Raw genomic sequence first — 21731 nt, forward strand, 5'->3', positions numbered from 1 at the left:
CAGCCAGTGTAACAGACAACACATGGGAAAAGCTAGTCTTCCAGGCTGTCTCTGCCAGAATGAGACTGTAGCTGAAAACAGACCTAGATGTTTTTTATAGTTGTTCTTAATAGTGGATGAATCACACTTTAGTATTTCTTAGGTCTTTGATGACAGATTGTTCTGTGGCAACATTAATATAAACTAATGTTGACCTAAACTAGTTTAGCCTTATAGTAATGTAAGTTGGGAGAGGCAGGAATTTGAAAACCGTGCCTTCAGATAACTTTAAGTATGTTTCATATCTACTTTTATGTTGGCCCACCACAAGAGCTTGTCCAAACACAATGAGTCAGCAAGATGGGCTGAAAGGTTTCCACTCTTCCTCATGGTACCTGAATAAAAAGAAGAGTGGCACTAAGTGGCCCAGGGCTGAATGAGAGAAAGTCACCCTTGCGGCAGATTGATTAAGGGAACATTGTTCTGTATTCTACTTTTCAAAAGGTCTTTAGACATGTATATACACAAAGCTAAAAGAAGGTGCATCTTTTTTAGACATATAGTCACAAATGGGATCTGCATGATGCTACAAGTTGACAGTAATAAGCACATTTTCCTGTACTGTGAAAGTGCATTGAAGGTATAGTTACCTGGTTGGCTTTGCATTAATAAAATCTCCCTGCTCCAAAAGCTTTGCATCCGCACCAACTTCCTACTGCTCAGCACTCTGTGCACAAACAGTCTGGTTGGAGAGATATGACATTTAGTCTCAATCACTGGTAATGGGTGCATTACCACAGTATCACACTCTCACACACGCATGCACAATAAACTAATGATACACATTTTACTGTTGCCAGGAAACGGACTCTGGGGTTTACACCTGTCTGGCTAGCAGCTCCAGCGGAGAGACGAGTTGGAGTGGAGTGCTCACAGTCAAAGGTAAATTGTCTCTGTGTGATTTAAATACATGCAAATGGAAGCTCTATGAAGTGGCTGCATATAACACTGCTGCATATGACGAGAAAGAAAACGTCGATGTACATGAAGTGCTGTTTAAAAATAGTAATGCTGATTGTCACTTGTTAAATGTCTCCTTATTAAATGTGGGTAACTTAAAATTCATCAGCTGTGACTGAGTGTAGGATGTGTGACTTCACTGTAAAAAGCCAGAGTGTAGGTAGTGTTCCTCATGTCTGTGTAATTGCTTAAATGAAACAAGTAGCTGGGTCTAATTAAAGCACTTAGCCCCTGCTGTTCCTGAGCCAACTGCAAATCTAAATGTCAGTAAGTGTATGCATGTGAATCCTGGGGTGATGAGAAAAGGCAAGAGAGGTAAAGCAAAGGTGAGAATATGCTGATGACCACATTTGGGGTGCAAATGTGAGATATCATCTGTCTTAAAACGGCCCATTTATTTAAGTGCTTTGTGTGGCTCTGCCCTTTTTTACCTTCTCTGCAGTGGAGCGGGCATTAGCACATAAAATATTTCAAGCAGTAAAAGATTTGTTTATATGACATTAAATGAAGCCTTTAACGACTTAACAAGCTACTCTGATAACACCTAAGTCTGTTATTTGACTATTAGTGTCAGAACACTTGGCTCGGGTCTAATAGCAAAATCACAAAGTCTGTTAGAAGTGAGGAGCTCCACCTGCGGCGATAAGGATGCTAATGCTCAGACAACATTAGCAGGACTACAGAGAGGACATAATGAAACAGTAGCACTAAAGGCAGCTGTAATAATTAAATGTGCACTATTCTCTTCCACCTTTCCTGCTACTCCTCCTCCTTCCTGTTTGCTTCCTTTTCCATTCAGAGAGTGCAGACGTGTCGGTAGCTCAGGCCACTGAGCCCTTCCAGCTACCGGGCCCACCACATAAGCCCATAGTCACAGATGTGTCCAAGAACAGTGTCTCTCTGACCTGGCAACCCAATGCCCATGAGGGAGGAGCTGCTGTCACCTCCTACATCATCGAGGCCTTCAGGTAACTTGACATTGCTATGTTAATCCAGAGCTCTTCATTTCCCTTATACTTTTTGCACTTCTCACGTGTGGTTGTGTGTCAGGATATAGAGTGGGTTATCTACCAATCAGAAGGTTGGTGGTTTGATACCTGACTCTGTATAGCGAAGTATACTTGTGCAAGATACTGAATCTCAAGTAGGCCCCGATGCATCAATCAGCGTGTGTGTGAATTTCAGAAAAGAGCATTTTTATCATTGTGTTTGTGTGAAGCTTGAAGTTAAAAAATGCTTTGAGTGCTCAGAGTAGAAAAGTGCTATATAAGTACAAGTCCATTTACATTTGTCTTCTTTATTTAACAGTTTTAGGATTTTTCTGCAGAAGCCGTGCTCCTTTTGAAACCAAGATATACTGAAATTCTAGCCACAGTTTCTTTAATGTGACTCCAACTTAAACTGAATAATAATCTGGAAATAATAATATTATTAATTTGATGACAAGTCGTTGATAAGTCGCTAAAAACACCTTGATTAACAACCTAAAATAATCTTGTCTTTTCTCTTGTGGCTTATCTAAATCTGAATGGACCTCCACAGAACCTTACAGATATCTTCACCTGAGCGGAGGTCAGCCTTGGATTAATTAGACCCAGAATAAATTTAGCTAAACAGGACGGGTGGTTCGGAAGGAAGCCTCTAGATGAAGATAGGCGAATGAAATATGTCCTTCCAATTTGATAAAGATGGGGACACCGGCAGTGCTTAATCAGATCCAGACGTCCACTGTATCCCATGGCAACGCCTGAACATTTTGGAATAAAGCAAACGGGTTTTCTCTAAAGCAGCTGGAGGGGACCACTGGGATGTTTACAATAACATTTCTTTGCCTGAGGTCCTAAGGCTTGTTTGTAGGAGCACTAGTATGTCTGCTTATGCCGTATGTGGTGTGTAAGGGTTTATTTAATGCACAAAGGCACACTTTCCATTTTCCTGTTGATGCTGTATCGATTTTCTCTTGTGTACACCTGAGTATCTCTTCCACTATAAAGTTGCCTTGAATCCAGTGCTCTGGGTGTTGTACACACACACACACATACACACACATACACACACTGTAACCCTGACGTTAAAACCAAATTTTGAGTCTAAAAAATGCCTTCAAACTTGTGAGGACCGGGATTTTGGTTCACATAAGGGCTGTTGGTCCCCTAAGTATAGTAAACTTCCAATGTTTGGTCCCCACGAAGATATGAATACACACTCAAACACACACACACACACTCAAGTATTCTTGAGCCACTTCCCTCTTTGGTCTAATTGTTAGAATTCAGTATAAAGGTAGTTCATGGTTGAGGAGGCCTTTGTGACTGCCTCTCTGCCAAGGTGACAGTAAATTCACAGAGGAACAGAGAAAGGCAGCAGGAGGAGGGATTGTGGTTGGCGGTGGTGGAATAATGCATCTGTCTGGGGTAGTGCCACAAGGCCAACAACATGCCCTCATTTTATGTCAGCAGCTGTGCCTTCTTGCAAGCCCAATTACATTATTCATCAGGACAACAAATAGTATCACTGGGAGAAGATCTCTCAAGCACAAAGTTATGTGAGCTGCAAAACTTCAGCTTACATCTGCTATTGTTTCATAAATAATATCAGCACCTCGAGGCGACTGTTGTTGTGAGTTTGCGCTATATAAATAAAATTGAATTGAATATTAGAGGAAACCAAAAAGAGATCATGCTCTTGCCCAGAGAGCTTCCCATGCATTGGTTAATTATGAGGCTGCACATCAAGTCAGCATTACAAAGCAGCTTGAAGCTGCTTGTCACTCTGCCTTCTTGTTGATAAGCCCTACATTTTTGCTGTTTTGGATTCAAACATATTATGAGGAGATTTACAATATGACTGAGTAATATGAATTACTCAGGGTAACATTGAAAAGCATGTTATAGAAGATATAGAAATTGTTCATATAGTGAAAATAATATGAAGGTTAAGCCACTGTTAGCCACTGTCTAAGATGGTGGAAAATGCTATGCAATACAATAATTAAATCGAATATTAGTCATCAGTTTACAGCATTTGTTTATTTTACCTGTTGTTGTAGTTCAGTTCATACTGTGGGAGAAATATGGGAATAATTTGTTTTTCCTGGATTTTAGTTGATATTTTCTCAATTAATGAAAAAAAACTACTGTAAAATTAGAGACTGATCATTTCTTTGTAAGTGAGCAAACTCAGTGTGAGCAAGTATGTGGAACAAGTGGGTAAAAAAAAAATCCCTTTTTAATTGATGATTGATTTTATTAATGATTTAATTTTGTTTTCTTAATCTTTTGGTTAGACCCCGGTGGTCTTTATTCTCTGCATATTTGTCAGCCAAGCAGAAAATAATCAGCAGATGAATTAGGTTGCAGAATAATCTTTAGTTGCAGCCTTTTCAAAAAAATTATTAGCACTTTAACCCTTGCTTACATTAATGCATCAATAACTGGACGGGCACTAAGAGAGTGTATCATCTCCCAAGGTCACTGACGTATTTCACAAGTTCACAAGAATCTTCACATCAGTATCATGAGATTCTTCATTTTCTCTGCTCCACTTTTCAGGTGGAACTTTCATTCAGTTCACTTTGGAAGTTTTGGAGTAATCATGCTGAGAGACAAAGAGCAGTAGGCACATGCAAGCTAATTATACTATAGGGGCAAAGCCTTCAGTTTTCAGACCCCTCTTCTTTTTGGATTTGGGAGACAGACACTATCTCTACTTTTAAAATTAGGCTTCAAACTTTCCTTTTTGCTAAAGCATATAGTTAGGGCTGGACCAGGTGACCCTGAATCCCCCCTTAGTTATGCTGCAATAGGCGTAGGCTGCCGGGGGATTCCATGATGCGTATTTCTTCTTTAGTCACTATGTGTTTATACACCTCTCCGCATGTAGTCATTAGTTGTTATTAGTCTGTGGCTCTCTTCCACAGCATGTCTTTTGTCCTGTCTTCCTTGTCTCTCCCTATCCGGTCGCAGTAGATTGCTGACCCTGAGCCTGGTTCTGCTGGAGGTTTCTTCCTGTTAAAAGGGAGTTTTTCCTTCCCACTGTCACCAACGCGCTTGTTCATAGGGGGTCATATGATTGTTGGGTTTTTCTCTGTATGTATTATTGTAGGGTCTACCTTACAATATAAAGCACCTTGAGGCGGCTCTTGAGATTTGGTACTATATAAATAAAACTGAATTAAATTACTAGTTATTAGGGATGTTCCTAGTGACTAATTTTGTCGACTTAACGAGGAAAAAAATGAGAGTAACTGTGTAGTCAAAACTAAGAGACAGATATCAAGTTAGATTTGACAAAAGTTTAATGGACAATGTCAAAAAGTGTCTAAATAAGGAAAATATGGAAGCATAAATCACATTCCTCAATCATTAATCACACTTTGCTGCTTAACTTTGTGGCACCTTGTGGCATTATGAACATTGCATGTTATACACCAAGCAGACAATGAAGAAGAAGAAAAAAACAAAGTTAAATATAACATTTTAGCGTTACTAAAATATGAAAAATTAACTTCCAAAAAACTAATCAATCACAGCTGAAAAGAGTGATGCACTGTGCTATGCATTATGAATGATACACATTGTTCTACAGTTCATAACAAGTTTTACCTCAATAAAAGTTCAAATCTAAAACAATAACAAAACAATAAATCATCCATCCCTCACAAATGACTCAGCTCCTCATCTTATCGCTAATGGAGACCCCATCCACCCTTCGGAGAAAGCTCATTTCTGCTGCTTGATCTTATTCCTCTGCTTTCAAAATAACTAACAATAATAGGCTTAACAAAAAGATCAGACCTAGATTAATTGAGTTATGGAGTTTTATACAACAATACCAGGGCTGTAGCTCCATGGCAGCTGGTCGCAGATGGCTGCGTAACATTTGTCCCAAATGTTACGCAGCCATTGTTACACAATGGGACAATTTATCGACATTGGGCATCATTTAAAATGTTAAGAATAAATGACTAGTACATCTGGTACCAACCATCAACAGAAGCAACAGTTAGTCATCTAGTCAACTAGTCGTGCACATCTCTACTAGGTAGTTTGAGTACATTTTCCTGATTATAATAATATACTGCCACTAAATATCACACTGCTTATCTGACTTTTTTTCATCTTCTGTACTTTTACAGCCAATCAGCAGGGAGCACATGGCAGACTGTAGCTGACATGGTTAAAATGGAGACACACACCATCACCGGCCTTCTTCCCAACACCATCTACCTGTTCATCGTCCGTGCTGTCAACACCTACGGCCTGAGTGACCCGAGCCCCATCTCTGAGCCCGTCAGAACACAAGGTCAGCCTGCACCCCCCTTTCACCAAATATAGCAAGACTCACACCTGGAGTTGTTAGAAACAGTGACTGTTGTGTGTTAATGCGCTGACAGCACCACTCTATGTGTGTGTTTTCCCTTAGATGTGAGCCCTACAGGTCAGGGAGTGGACCACAAGCAAGTGCAGAGGGAGCTGGGAGAGGTGGCTGTCCAGCTTCAGGACCCCGTGATGCTAACAGCAGCTTCCATTAGAGTATCCTGGAATGTGAGTGGCACATATTTCCCTTCTGTTTGGGGAACATTTGGATCATTTGGGGTTAGCAAAGAGAGAAAAATAATCTTCCATTTCCTCTCCATCTCGCCGTTCCGTCATCTTCTCTCATCTTCCCCCAATGCTGACCTCAATTTTTTCCAGGTTGACCGTCAGTCTCAGTACGTCCAGGGGTACCGTCTGTCCTACCGGCCCAGCGGGGGAATGTGGCTCCTCCAGGACATCAATTCCCCCTCGGAACGCAGCACCGTCCTCACCGGCTTGCTCAAAGGAACCGAGTACGAGATAAAGATCCGTCCCTACTTTGATGAATTCCAGGGCAAAGATAGCAGAACGTTGCTGGTCCGGACCCCAGAAGAAGGTAATAATTCTAGTAAATGAAGAAACAAGTCTGTAATCATGAAATCTTCAAAGAAAAGTATTTCTAATAAACTGGGCTAGGTTTTCTTTGACACTGCAGGACCCATACGGCATTTTCATTAGCCTGTATGACACCACATGAATCTCCGTTATGTTATCTAATTTTGAGGTTAATTTTATATCCTCTGGAATTTAAGTTCATTTATACTGATCACTGTTTTCATTAAATTCAGCCTTCTTATGCTGCAGTTTTGGCAGCCAGGGGTTAGATTGGTTGATCCAAACTCCAGAGTAAAACACGAGGAAGGAGGCGTATATGCCATGAGCACTTATGGATTGACCTGCCTGAATAAGAAACATCATTAACTTATATAGTCATGTTTCTTCTCTTTTATTGCTTTATGTATTTGTTAATAATGACTTAGCTATAAATATGTGAAGGGGTTAGGAGCACACAAGTGTTATTTCTTCCCACTCCTTTTCAAGCGCAGGTTGTATTTCTGTTTTGTATATATGCTCTATTTTGTACACATATACATATGTATATGCATCTATATGGGCGTATGTTCATAATTTACTGCGCTCAAACTACTCTGCTCATCTTGATGAAATGAGATAACTGTTGTCTCCCACCTCTCACAGTACCCAGTGCCCCTCCCAGAGCTGTTACAGTGTCAACAGTGAAGCTCGGCAACAGCTCCAGCATCAGTGTCTCCTGGGAGCCGCCACGCAGTGACACGCAAAATGGCATCATCCAGGAGTACAGGGTAAACATACCTCAGCCTAGTCAAGTCACATGTCTCACACTCAAAGTGCCTTGAAGTGACTGCTGTGATTTAGTGCTATAGAAATAAATAAAATTGAACTGAATTGAATTACATAAAGCTTCAGTGGGGGCAGCACTGTGACTGCCCAGGAGCACGTCTGCAATGTGTAATGACCACTCTCCGTTCACTGCCCAGACACTTCACACAAGAAAACAGCATAGCTGACATTTAAGTAGTGCCTTACACACAAAATGTGTACCCAGTGACCCAAATGTTAAGACGGTTCTCTTATGAAATCACTGCTAATCCCATAAGATATAGATAAAAAGGAAACACCGGGTAATTGGTGGATTGTGAGTATGATGTTTTCTTCAGTCAGAGTAAATGGGAAAAGAAAACTTTACATACAGAAGCTTGGATACTATATGTGGTACAGGAAAAATATTTGACTCTGATGTAGTTTTAAGCAAAAAAGGGCAGTAGTTAACTAGTTTATCTTTGAATTAAAATGTGAAGTATTAAAAAAAAGCTAATGGCAAATTTTCTGTATGCAAACAGGTTTGGTGCATGAGCAGTGGTGGTGACAACCAGACCCGATACTATAGTAACAAGACAGTGGATGGAAACACGTTGTCCACGTTGCTGAAGGGCCTGATGCCCGGAGTGCTTTACCAAGTGGAGGTGGCAGCAGTAACCAGTGCTGGGATTGGCACTCGCAGTCAGCCGGTGCCCGTCTTCATCAGTGAGTCCACAAAAATAATGAGAATAAAAAGTGGGCCAAAGTGCAAAAGTTGACACTAATCCCAGAGCACGTAGGAAAATATTGAAGTCCATAGTGTGGCTCTAGCAATCACATACCTAAAACATCCAAAAACTTGTTATTAGAAGTTATTAGAAGATGCTAATTAATGCTGCATCTCAGGTTATGTCGTCATCCCCTGCATCAGGTTTATTCAAGAATTAAAGAGGTAATTATGTCCACGGTTAATAGTTTAGTTTAGTTTCACTTTATTAAAGACACACACGGTTTACTGATTGCTGTTTTTTGGAGTATGAAAACTAAACAAACCAGCCAAAAATAAAATGGTTCAATAATCTTTTGTTTTCTCTCATTTAAATCTCCTTGTCTGGTTTTTCTCCTGTAGAGCTGCCAGCTGAACAGCCCTCATTAGCAGGTGGAAGCGGAGGCAGTGGTGACAAGACCAATGGTGGTGAGGAGAGCAGCGTGAGTCTAGCTGAACAGATTACAGATGTGGTCAAGCAGCCGGCGTTCATCGCAGGCATCGGAGGAGCCTGCTGGGTCATCCTGATGGGATTCAGTGTCTGGATCTACTGCCGCCGCAAGAAGAGGAAGGAGCTGAGCCACTACACAGCCTCCTTCGCCTACACACCAGCAGGTGAGGATGAAGGATGATGAAGATGACCTGAAGCTGGGATGATACTTATGAAGGAAGTCGAATCCAGAATGCTGCCATTGGCTTATTTACAGCCAAATAAAAGGAAAACTTAGAAATAGTTGCAGTGTAATTCCCTCCTAGGCTAAATTTGGGCTTGGATACTTAATAATCTTTATATATACCTGCTATTCAGGTTCTGTTCTCTGTACTGCAATAGTATCAGCTTTGATACACGACTATAAGATTAAGTATGAACTCACATAAAAATAAAAACAAAAAATAAAAACATAGATGCACTTCTTTGTGCTTTTTTGGTGGAAATGAGAACAGCTGACTCTACATTATAAGAATAAGATTTAGACTGGAGGATACTGTAAGTAGGACAACAAAATAATTTCCTCATGAGTCTCTCTTGCTTTTGCAGTTGGTTTCCCTCATGGAGAAGGACCAGGACTAAATGGAAGGTAACTGGTTTATATCCTACTAGTGCAGCTTCTGTGTGAACTAGTAGGATGGGGTCGCTAAGCAAAGACATACAGACATTTCTAGAATTATATCTCTGAACTTTGTGATATTATATTCTGTGAATCTTTTTAAATTTACACCACATTTCTCACTGCCTGCATGCAGCTTTTTCTCTGCCACTCTCTAATTCCATCTGGACAGTTATACTTGTTGTTGTACTGCCCCAATATGACTTCAGCTAATGCCAGAGTGTCTCTGTAGGCAAGGAGTGCTTGGGGGCAACATGGGCAACTACCCATGGCTGGCAGACTCTTGGCCCACCACCAACCTGGTTCACAATGGCAAAGAGGCCGTCAACTGCTGCCCGGCCAATCCCAACACAGCTGAGAGATACTACAACGGTAGGAATGTCTGTTTTTGTGATGCTGTGCTTACAACAAGCAGGAGCTTTGCTAAATCCTACCTCCATCCCTGTGTAGAAGCTGGCATCTCCAACTACCTGAATCAGACTGAGAAGTACAGCATGGGAGGCTCCACCGAAGGTCCCATCTACAGCACGATTGACGCCACCAGCGAGGACCTGCACAGTTTCACCTACGCCCAGCACAACTCCACCACTCCCTACGCTTCCACCTCCATCATGCCTTTCACCAACCAGACACAAGCTCCACCCCACGGCGGTGAGCAGCAAGACGACGGCCACTGGATTACCCAGCCCGGTCCATCTGGAGCTCAGTACGCCCAGCTGGACCGCTGCAGTGGTGAGGAAGGATTTCAGTTCTGTGAATTTGAAACACAGATCTCTGCCTCCTGTTGCTTTGATTACGGAGAGGAAATAAGAAAGAAACAGTGAAATGTAAACCCAAAATATGCCAAAAACATGGCTTTAGATTTCAGTGTTTCCTTATACTGCAGTCCATTTACATTGATATTTTGTCATCATTTCTTGATATTAGATTTGAAACAGTCTGCAGCTGCCTTCAGAATTGCTTCAGATTTTAGATTGTTCTGTTTTTCTAAAAGAAAAATGCTAATTAGAAGATAGTGTTTTTGTTCTTTGTGGGCTATGTAAAAGCTTGTTTGTTGACTTGAATACAGAGATACAGAAGGCAGAAGCAAATTGAAAATGAGTATTTAATTCTGAAACTCCAAAATACACAGAACCAAGGTGAGCAGAGGAATCAAAAGCTATCGGAATCACAAGGAGAAATAGAATAGCTGGGAAACTCGAAGCAGGGAGGCACAAAGCGAGGGTACACACAGCTGTGAAGGATGAGGGACAATGCAACAATGAACAGAGGAAGACAGAAACAACACACACACTCACAGAATAAAAAGGGGAGAGATAACAGGTGGGATGCAACAACAGACATAACGAGACGGAGAAGTAAACTTGAGACACGGAGAACAACTATTACCAACGTAAAACAGGAAGACACATCCAAATGGGGATGAATCTGACTCTGGGCAAGACAGCAGGAGTGGACTTGGTAACAATGAAAGATAAAGGAACACAAAAACAAGACAGAAAGAGAGCAATCGTTCTATCTGCAAACGTGATTGATCGAAAAGTTTTCAATGAATGCTGATAAAACTTTGTAGGGGTGTAGAGTGGGCTTGTGCTAACAATCCATGAAAAGTTGCCTTACGTTCTCCAAAGGTCCATCACGGTCAACTTTATTTATCTGTTTATTTGGATATATTGGTTGAAAATTGACAAAAAGCGTGTAGTGATGTCACTTTTACATTTCACATCTGCCTTTCTTGCAAACTTCATAAGAAAACAAAATGAAAATGTACAAAATACAAAACTACTCCCTTAGAGAGTGAGCTGAGGTTTGTGCTCTCCTTGTTTTTAATATTTATTCGTGGAAGCAGTTTGGCCAACATGCACTCAGTGGTGCTACAAATCCCACTTTGCTGCCTCCGTGTTGCTATTTGTGAGCCACAGGCCTGCTGGGGTATGTGTCAAAATACGGTCATGACGAATCAGCTCATTGTGCCAGAACCTCTCCTTCAATTGAATCGCTGCATTTATTTATTTATGTCATTTTTTTAGGTAAGCCCAAGCAGAAGGTGATGGGTAAGGCTGTAAAGACCCCATCTCTGACCTGGATGGAGTCCTTGCCCCCGCCTCCGCCCATAGAAGAGCTGAAGCAGTGTGAGCAAGATGACGAACTTCCAGAGAACATGGACCTAGGGTGAGTCACAGTCCTGCCTCCTCAGATGCACATCTCTCTGAATTAGTATGACACTGTTGTATCATCACTTAGACTTAGTGTCACCTCTAACAGCTGCATTAAGTATAAAAGCCAGCATTGCTCTTAAGGCCCTGCCCTTAACAACTCAATTATCTCAGCCTTGGTCAACTCCTTGAGTGATTTAGCTGTTTTCCCCACCCATGAAACACAATTAGCAATGTTGACCCTTACCACTTGCACTCTGCAGCCTCATAGCAAAACTCATAGCTGCAGTACCACTCAATGGGAAGCTTAGCCTCCTGCAGTTTTGCCGCTGGCGAGGCCTCCTAACTTGAAAGAACATCATTAATCTTTAAATAGCCTCTTAGCTAGTTGGATTTGAAGGTATCACTGAGTAAACAGGCTGTCCTTCGACAATAATTATGCAACACATCGAGGTGTAGAGCTGCACACAGCCTCGCTGAGCTGTAATCTGCTTCACTGTGCATCTAGATCGGATGAGGAATGGTGTCCACCCCTCCCTGAGAGGACATACCTGATGGAAGGCTGCGAGGACAGACCTTCGCCTCCTCAGAGGAACAACGCTTCCTCTCCAGCCACCTCCTACAGTCACCAGTCAACCGCCACCCTCACTCCGTCACCGCACGAGGAGCCCCAAGCCCACCATGACCTCCCCCGTCAGAACCAATCAAACAGCCAGCAGTTGTCACGGTACGTGCTTACTGTATTTTCTAAAGGTTGTGTCCATTTGACTGCACTGTGTCAATGTGTTTAAGTTCAGCAAATGTGCTGACGGGGTATCATGTCACATTCTGACTGTTTCGATGAAGGGGGTTTCTCTGCTAATCACAGTCGTTTTACTGCTCGCTGTTTAGTGCTCCGTTCACTTCTCAGTAGAATTCACAATTACAGATAAGCAGCCTAGCTAAATTGAGTGCTGTTGTCAGATGCGACAGACAGAATAAAATGACGAAACCAATAAAATCACATTATTAATCATGCCAAAAATCATGTGTTTAGCTGTATAGTAAACCTCACTCCTAAACATGACAAGATTTAGCTTCTGCTTCAGTTTATTTTTTGCTCCAGTAACATGTTGCCCTCACTTCCCAAAGCAGAAGGTTACCCTGCGGTCCCATGCCAGTTCCCCAGGCATTGAGCCCACCGCTCACCCAGTCCAACCCCAGCCTCTCCGGCCAACAGCATCACAGCTCATCAGAGGTTGGCATGCTGCAGTGCCAGAGTCCTGCCCATCGCTGCCTCCAGAGCCAGGGCCCAGCTCTGAATGAAGACAGCATCAGCACGACCACACCGGGTAAAGTGGCTGACGTGCACACGCATACAGAATACAGAGTAGCAGCCGCCATCCTGGAAGCTGATTTAAAGTTGATTTAGTGTTTGTCATGTGAGTAATCCTTCTGCATCGTCTCCTTGCTATTGATTATTTATCCTTTTTCACCCACAGTGCACAGTCGCTCCTCCCCCGCTGATACAAGTACTCCACCCAACCAAAAATCAAGAGTGAAAAAAAAAGTGTCCAAGACCTCAGCTTACAGAAGAGACATCCAAGGAGGTGGGCAGATTCAAATATGTGAATCACAGATACTGTGACTGTCCACAGCTCTGTTACAAAGGCAAGATGAGAGGCTGGCATTCCTGATTATGGATGGAAATTGTAATCTCAGTTTACGGACTGTAATATGTTTACTGGATAAGCATGATTACACTGGAAATGGAAATAAAAATCTGAAATTGCAGTCCACTGTGAATCCATAACCTTGGAAGCAACAAGAACAAGAGCTCTAATCTTAATAAGTGAATAATCATTTCAATTTCCATCAAGAAATCAAGACTGCGAGTCTCTTCACTTTTCTCAATTAGCAAAGAAAACAAAGAGAGAAATAAGAAAAACCTGTCATTTTATGGAAACTAAGAAAACTGTTTTTTAACAGAAACCTGACAATGAAGAAAATGAAAATGGAAACAAAAGTTCTTTCTTAAAGTTTAAATGCTCTTTCCTTTTGCCTCTTTCTTTTTTTAGACCTGCCCCCTCCTCCAGAACCACCCCCAGAAGAGGACAGGTTACAGGACCCCCAGGGGTGCATGGAGGCCAACTATGTGACAAACGGTACCCTGTCCTCCCTGGAGAGGACCGAATATAGCATTAATAGCCAGCAGCGAAAAGGCTCAGGACAGAGACACACTGACAGTAAGTGTGTTGTATTTCAGCCATAATGCAGTTTAAGGTTAGACAAATCAAATTTAGGACAGAGAGTGTGGGCTGTCTTGGAAATGTTGTGCTTCTTGCAGAAGAAGAGAGCGGAAAAGGCAGCACTTATGCACTCGGCTGATGAAGCCTCTTCCACATAATGATGCACCATGACCCACTACTGCACTGCAGTGTTACACGGGAGAGTGAAGCGGGTCTGTTTGTAACATGTCATTCTTTATAAATGACTTTGCAAAAAACCCCTGAAGCCAGCTCTCCTGGCCATTGTCAAAAACAAAAGGCGTGGCACGGAGAATCTAAAAATCCTGCAGTGTGTATCCCTCACAGAATATCATGTGAAAACTCAGTGTTGTTTTTCCATACCCAACTCCAAAAATAAATCTGGGTAAATGTGTGGTTATTGAATTCATTTGGATGGAAATGTATTCAATTCAATTTCAGTTTATTTATATAGCGCCAAATCACAACAACAGTTGCCTCAAGGTGCTTTATATAGTAAGGCAGGGGTGTCCAACTCCAGGCCTTGAAGGCCGGTGTCCTGCAGGTTTTAGATATTACCCTGGGTCAACACACCTGAATCAAATGATTAGTTCATTACCAGGCCTCTGGAGAACTTCAAGACCTGTTGAGGAGGTCATTTAGCCATTTAAATCAGCGGTGTTGGATCAAGGACACATCTAAAACCTGCAGGACACCGGCCCTCGAGGCTTGGAGTTGGACACCCCCGTAGTAAGTTAAAGACCCTACAGTAATAAAGTGAAAATAGAGAAAACCCCAACAATCAGATGACCCCTTATCAGCAAGCACTTTGGTACCAGTGGGAAGGAAAAACTCCCATTTACAGGAAGCCTCAAGCAGAACGAGACTCAGGGAGGGGCGGCCATTTGCATTGGCCTTTTGCGGTGAGTGGACAGGACAAAGGCACGCTGTGGAAGAGAGCTAGAGATTAATGATTAAATGCAGAGTGGTGAATAAACACATACTGAGTTAAATTTGTGAGTGAAGAAGACACAAACACTGCATCGTGGGAAACCCCCAGCAGTGTGGACCTATTGCAGCGTAATTACAGGGACTCAGGGTCACCTGATCCAGCCCTAACTATAAGCTTTATTAAAAATGAAAGCCTTAAGCCTAATCTTAAAAGCAGAGGGGGTGTATGTCTCTCGAATCCAAACTGGGACTTGGTTCCACAGAGGAGGGGCCTGAAAGCTGAAGGCTCCGCCTGTTATTCTGAATACTCTAGAAACCAGCAGTAAACCAGAGGTCTGAGAGTGAAGTGAAGCTGAGAGACAAAACAATAAGATTACGGCCATGTCCACACTAATACGTTTTCATTTGAAAATGATGACGCATTTTAGTCTTATGATGCAGTCATGTGACCAATTAAACTAAGATAACGGAGGGCGTTATACAGCAGTTGCTTTGTTTGCTCTCAATTTTGACAGCCCTATTAAAGATTAATATCAGTTTGTACATGCTCCAGGTAGCTTTCCTTCAAATTCTTTAATTCTCACTCGCTTTTGCAACTTTGTACTTTTGTGTTACTCGCAGCAACAACTCCACCTCATTGTCAGTCCATTTAAAAAACTTTTCCTCGACATTCTGCCGCGACGTTTTAAAGAGCCGGAAAGTAAATAAACAGCAGACAGAAATAACGCAGGTCAAATCGTCTTGCGTTTCATGCATGCGCAATAGAGGACCGTAAGCGTTTCAATGTGGATGAACAGCTGTTTGGAAACTATTGAAAACAATAGTGTGGACGTGGAGTGTTTTTAGACGAAAACACCGTTTTCAAATTTATCCGGATTAGTGTAGACGTAGCCTACATCTGAAAAAGTGTGGTCCAGATCAGCTGCAAAATGTCCAAATGCACCTTTATTTTCCCATTTGCATCTGTCTCTCCAGATGAGGAGATGATGCTGTACAGCAGTAAGGCCGGTTACCTCTCCAGAGGTCAGATGTCCAGTAACTGTTCAACTACAGGAAGTTCCTCATCGAGAGGCTCCACAGGCTCCCGGGGGCTCAACTCAGCCAGGAAACACAATGAGGTAAAATTATGCAAAACAAACAGTTATACAGTTTTGTGTACCTGTAATGGTTTTAATAATTGATTATTTTATATATTCATGAATATGAGAACAAAGCCTCTTCATGGGATTCAGTTTAATCTACATATCATTACTGAAAAGTGAAGGCACTTCAGAGAGGGCTCCAAACTCCTCCCCCACACACACACACACTCACACGCTCTCAGGCCCATTCATACAGATCTGCCACTACCATTTGCTTCAAAACCTTTACAGTAAGAAACAATGTTAAGCCTACACACCCACTGCTCTCTCTGGAGTGCACTACTGAGGGCACACTTAACTGTGGGAGCACTCTTTTTTAAATGCACCCCCTGCAGGCTCCCTTGCGACGTGCCAGTGTCTTTTATGGTGGAGCACGCTGTGCCAGCTGAATGGAAGGCTCTGAAGGGAATTTGTGCTTGTGAGGCAATGCTTACAAAGTTTGACATTACTGTAGGTAGGCAGCAAGCTGGGTAACCCAACAGGAGCTTAATCCAAAGTGATGGGAGCTCTTTAAAGTGAAATTCAAAGTGTATGTAAATTCAGTGTGTAATCTTTGTTTTGCATTGGTTAACTGCATGGAAAAAACTGAAAAGGTTGTGTTAATTAATTTCATCCATGCACAATGCTGAAAAGGTGAAAAGGAGAAAAGGATCAGGGCAAATATTTTCTTCTATGTAAATAAATTGATAAAATAGCTTTCAGCCACAACTTTGACTCTGGTTATTTTCAAAATTCAGTGTTAACCTACATAGGCAGTGGTTTATGAGACATGGTTAGTGCAGCAGCTTTGATGCATTCCTTTAATGCTGTAGCTGTTAAGCTTACAGCTGTAACCCGAGGCATCACTATAAAGCTGCATGTGTGAGGAGACAGAGAAAGGATGGCCCTGTCACGGGTCACTTCTCAGTGCACATCAGACATGAGAGTGTCGCAAAGCAACTTGTAAAAGTGACACACATGCACAATCGCTCCTTTCTCTTTCCACACACACACACACAAAGGTCCCTTATATTCCTCTCCACCCCCTCGGTGGAGAACTAAAGAACACCTCATCCCTGCTCCACATGCCCCTAACTGACCCACCCTGACCTTTTTCACACCTTCCCAGGCACATGAAAGCACAATCTTCCTTTGCAATAAAGTTACAGGAAGCCTGGATTAGGTTACCTCTTCCTCATGTTGGTTGATTGTCAGTCAGTAAAATACACTACATACATAAAAGACTTCCCTTAGTGAAGTTGTTTTACCTTCCTCTGCCCTTTGAGCTAATTTTCTTCTGATTGGCTGCCCGCAGGCTTTTGGTTTACATACATAACTGTAACAGTATACTGTATATATGATAAAAAAAAAAAAAAGGATCCACTTGGAGAGGAATTCCTCTTTGTAGTAGCAACTTCACTGTGATCAGCATGGAGCTGAAAGCTTAATTTTTACATTAAAAGGTGAGTATTAAACATTGCATCATATTATTTGCAACACTTACATGTGTTTTGTGTTAATGCAGAGCTTCCAGAAACAGATTTTAGCCAGAAGCTGTTTTCAGCATCCTCCGGTACATCGTGGAAATGTCAACAAGTCACTTAACTTCCTGTTAAGTGGTACAGACTCAAAATTTACAAGATAGGTGATTACTGCAGAAATGTGGCTCAGACTGAGAGGAAAATGGCTGAAGTTCTTCACCCTGACAGCTAAACAGTCTTGATAAAAACTGATTCAATCTTCATGGATGGATTAACTGGCCCTTTATACTAAGTTACTGCTAGAATAAGTTGTGTACTGCAGTGTGCTGATAACTCATACTGTGAGACTGATTGTTTAAGGTACTGATGGTATATTTCTCTCTTTCAGGAATTTAGATAAAGAAATTCTATCAGTGTACCTCTGATGATTCGATCACCCTCCTGCTCCCCGCCCATCTAACCACTGTGGAGACAAAAAGCTGAACAAGACATGGAGCTTAGGGTTTCAGGAACCTAGACTCAAACCTGTGTTATTGCTGTAAACAGACTTTACGTTCTGCTTTTGGTATTACTCCGATTATTTATGAGCCACTCAGATCACTCCTCACCTTTGGTTTGTAAATACCTGTGTCTGTATTTTGTGAGCTCTGGATACAGGGGTAAAAGATGTATATTGTATTTATGAGGATTAAAAAAACACAAACTCTGATATTTAAAAAAACAAACAAAAAAAACGTCTTCTTGAATGTGCCAACTTTTTTTTCTCAAAATGTATACTTTTTGGAAAAGCATTAACTACTGTTGCACTCATGTTGTGATGGCAAAACAACAGAAAATATGAAGCACAAAGTGTGTTTTCTGGTCGAGAATGAGGGGTGGGGGAGGGTCAGAAAAACCAAAAGGAGCTGGGTCTCGCTCCCAGATGGACGTCTCCGCCCCCCAGCGCTTCCCCACCAGGATCCCTGCTGCCATGTTGTCCGCTACGAATGTCATATTTTTCTATGTTTCCTCTGGTTTCTCTGCTGCAAAGTGTTCCACTCTGCAGACAGACAGACAGACAGACAGGCTTTATGAAAGTTTGATTGTAATCCCTCTGCTTCCCCTCTTGTCTGTCTGAGAGGCTGTTTGCTGCATTTGTCAGATGAAATGTCCATATACTCCCTCCAAAACAAACAAACAAACAAACAAAAAATGTCTGTGGACTGACTTTTTTGTACTCTTGTTGTTTTGTAAATGTACAGTAAAATACATTTGATGACCTCTGCCTGTACTCATTCTTTTTTCAGAAAGAATTGCATGACAGTGCATGCATGTCTTTAGCTTTGTTTTGTTTTTTGTTTTTTTCTTAACCGTGCCACAGTTGCCATTAGCCTCAGTTAGTGGCTTTTTTTAAAGACTATATCAGTGGTATAAAGACCTTTTGTCTGCATGTTAGCTGTTTGTGTGTGCGTGTTGGATTTTTGTGTTGTGTTGCAGTGAATGACAAAGTAACCTTAAGTGAAGGTAAGTTCTGTCCCACACCAACTCAGTTTCTGAAAGGTTGTCACTATTATTTATTTATTTAATGACTGTGCTTCATAACTGATCTACATTGGGATCTAACCTCAAACACTAATCGGTTATTTAGTAGCAAAAAAACAAACTGGCATCATAGTCCTTCACAGGCATTATAAGAGCTCTATGATATTTTTTACATAAATCAAATGAAATCCTCCCACTCAGTAAGAGTTTCAGTACGGTAAAGCCAAGTTCAGCTCTGTGGAGAAAAACCTTTTAAAAGAATATTTTTAAATTAAAATAAATTAAATAAATCATTCTTTTTAGGAACACTGAACTCAGAAGGTATGCAGGCAATTCAATTTTTTGCAGTTTAAGTCGTTCAAGTCCAATGAATAGCTTGAAAGTGTAAAAAGATAAGTGGTGAACTGCCAGAGATAAAAAAAAAAAAAAAAGGTAAGGCTACTCAAAACTGAAAAGTAATGTACATTTCAGAATTATACAAAAAGGCCTTCAGGGAACACAAAATGGGTTAACAATTCAATGCTGTTCTACAGCAATGGAGGTTGATCAAGCCTTAAAAGCTGGTGCTACTAATTCCTACAGGTGTTCCAGCTTTTCTGGATTACTTACAGTGTTCCTGTGTTGGAACATGCTGTGGTACCATACCTTCGTGAGCATCAGTTGAACAGTATTGTACTGCAGAATTGTTGCAACAAAAAATGGTGAGAAAAAGGCAATTAAAAATGGAAGAGAGGCAGACCATCATAACACTTAAAAATGTAGGTCTTTTCTACAGAGAAATTGCAAAGAAAGTCAAGGAGTCAGCACAGTTTCCTTCACCATCAAAAGGCACTCAGACAAGTTTCTGAGAGTTAACAGCTTGTGTGGTAGGCGGCTCACAGGACAACAGCTTCAAACACAGCTTAGTAGTGGTCGTAGTAAGCAAGTCTCACTTTCAACTGTGAAGAGAAGACTTCGAGCTGCAGGTTTGACAGGACAATGCTAAGACGTCAGAATAAGACAAAGAGGCTCACCTGGGCCATGAAACTGCCACTGGACTACTGAAGACTGGAAGAAGGTATTATGGACGGATGAATCAAAATTTGAAATCTTTGGTTCATCACTCAGGATCTTTGTACGCCATCGAGTAGGCGAAAGGATGGTTCCACAGTGTGTGGAAGAGGAAGACTTGACTTGTAAAGAATGAGAGGCACCTTGAACCAAAACGGCTACCACAGCATTCTGCAGCGCTATGCAATACCCTCTGATATGTGTCTAGTTGGTCAGGGGTTCATCCTACAGCAAGATAATGACCCAAAACAAAAGTGCAAGCTATGCCAGAACTACCTCAGGAAAAAAGAACAAGGTGGTAAGCTTGAAAACATGGAGTGGCCAGCACAGTCTCCAGACTTATACCCCATCGAGCTCGTTTGGAGATTAACTGGACAGAAGAGTGAAAGCAAAGCATCCTACAAGTGCCGCACATTTATGGAAACTTCTGCAACAGATATGGAAAGAAGTATATTTGATTTCTATTGTTGAAAGAACAGGTGTGTTCAGCTGTTATATCTGCCAAAGGTGGCTACTTTGATGAGACAAAGGTTTAGAATACATTTTGGTCTAAAAATTGATTCACTGATTTCTGTTTTCACTCCAGTTGCTTATTTGTAAATCCAGTTCAGAGTGCAATGAGACATTAAACTGCATAATTATCAATTAAAAAAAGGAAAAATTGGAGTGTTCTAAAACTTTTGACCTGTAGTGTATAAGAACCAATCCATTAACCATCAAAAGCAAAAAACTGACACCCGTTACTGTGAGGCTCTGTGTGCATGCTGCTCAGATGTGGGGAAACAGGAGACATGACAAAAAATTGTCCCAAATTGTTTGTCATGTCTCCTGTTTCCCCACATCTCATTTCCACTCTTGGGGATGTGCACAAAAAACAAGTGCCATCCATGGAAAACCACTCTTACGCCTTCTGAGACTTCCTGAGATCTGCTGCTAATGTTGGTGTCTGATACCATAAGACACAGGTTGGAGCTGATTTTGAGGGGACCACTGTAAAATCTGTAACTGTAAAAAAAAGGGAAAAAAAGAAAATAGTGAGGGCCACAATGGACATCTTTCGTGGGCTGCTAAAAAGTGATACTGCTGGGACACGCCTGATGGTGTGAATTTTTGAAAAGACCTTTTAATGATAGGAAAGGTAATTTTCTTAGTTTTCCAGCCTTACTCTGGTATTTCACTGCCATTCTTGTGGGATTTCCCTGAATGTGCAGCACATTCAAGTACGATTCTTGACATACAGAAAGTAATCAATACAACGAAGCCTGAAAATTATTTACTCTGGTGCAAACCTCTAAAAACATGCATCATCTATGCATGCAGTCTTTAACTCCCCAACCACCATTTCCAGCTAGAACTACATGAATAAATAAACAAAAGCTCTTGCTTATTGCTGAACTTCTGTTTGCTTGTTATTCTTCTAATACCTCGTTCTTTCTCCAGCTTCACAGTGCATTGCACCTGGGTGAGTACTGTACACGCCAAAAAGCATGAAATTGGCCAATATCACTTCTCGGAGAGTTCAACACACTCTCCCCTCTGTCCACCGGAGACAAGGCATGCATTACCCTCCACTGCTCTACAGATGCTCACTGTGTCTTGGCATCACGGCCTTGCAGGCTCAGGCACACATGAATAGCCAGGGGTATGCTTCCTCTTT

General features: G+C 41.6%; 1 protein-coding gene across 4 annotated transcripts in view; it reads left to right on the forward strand.

Annotated features, from left to right (window-relative positions):
• Positions 1-18765, forward strand: part of robo3 (roundabout, axon guidance receptor, homolog 3 (Drosophila)) — a 143371-nt gene extending 124606 nt beyond the window's left edge. For 3 of the 4 annotated variants that reach the window (XM_039618794.1, XM_039618791.1, XM_039618793.1), the window contains 18 exons: positions 840-921; positions 1799-1967; positions 6137-6303; positions 6424-6545; positions 6696-6912; positions 7554-7678; positions 8237-8420; positions 8824-9075; positions 9500-9539; positions 9802-9941; positions 10020-10301; positions 11600-11741; positions 12234-12452; positions 12857-13056; positions 13207-13314; positions 13783-13950; positions 15877-16019; positions 17892-18765. In XM_039618794.1, coding sequence (XP_039474728.1) covers positions 840-921; positions 1799-1967; positions 6137-6303; positions 6424-6545; positions 6696-6912; positions 7554-7678; positions 8237-8420; positions 8824-9075; positions 9500-9539; positions 9802-9941; positions 10020-10301; positions 11600-11741; positions 12234-12452; positions 12857-13056; positions 13207-13314; positions 13783-13950; positions 15877-16019; positions 17892-17903 — 2772 coding nt within the window. In that variant the 3' untranslated portion in view covers positions 17904-18765. The remainder of the gene's footprint in view (positions 1-839; positions 922-1798; positions 1968-6136; positions 6304-6423; positions 6546-6695; positions 6913-7553; positions 7679-8236; positions 8421-8823; positions 9076-9499; positions 9540-9801; positions 9942-10019; positions 10302-11599; positions 11742-12233; positions 12453-12856; positions 13057-13206; positions 13315-13782; positions 13951-15876; positions 16020-17891) is intronic. The other variant, XM_039618792.1, reaches the window with a different exon arrangement.
• Positions 18766-21731: the final 2966 nt, after the last annotated feature.

The sequence above is a fragment of the Oreochromis aureus genome, linkage group 10 (assembly GCF_013358895.1).
Source record: "Oreochromis aureus strain Israel breed Guangdong linkage group 10, ZZ_aureus, whole genome shotgun sequence".
NCBI lineage: Eukaryota > Metazoa > Chordata > Actinopteri > Cichliformes > Cichlidae > Oreochromis > Oreochromis aureus.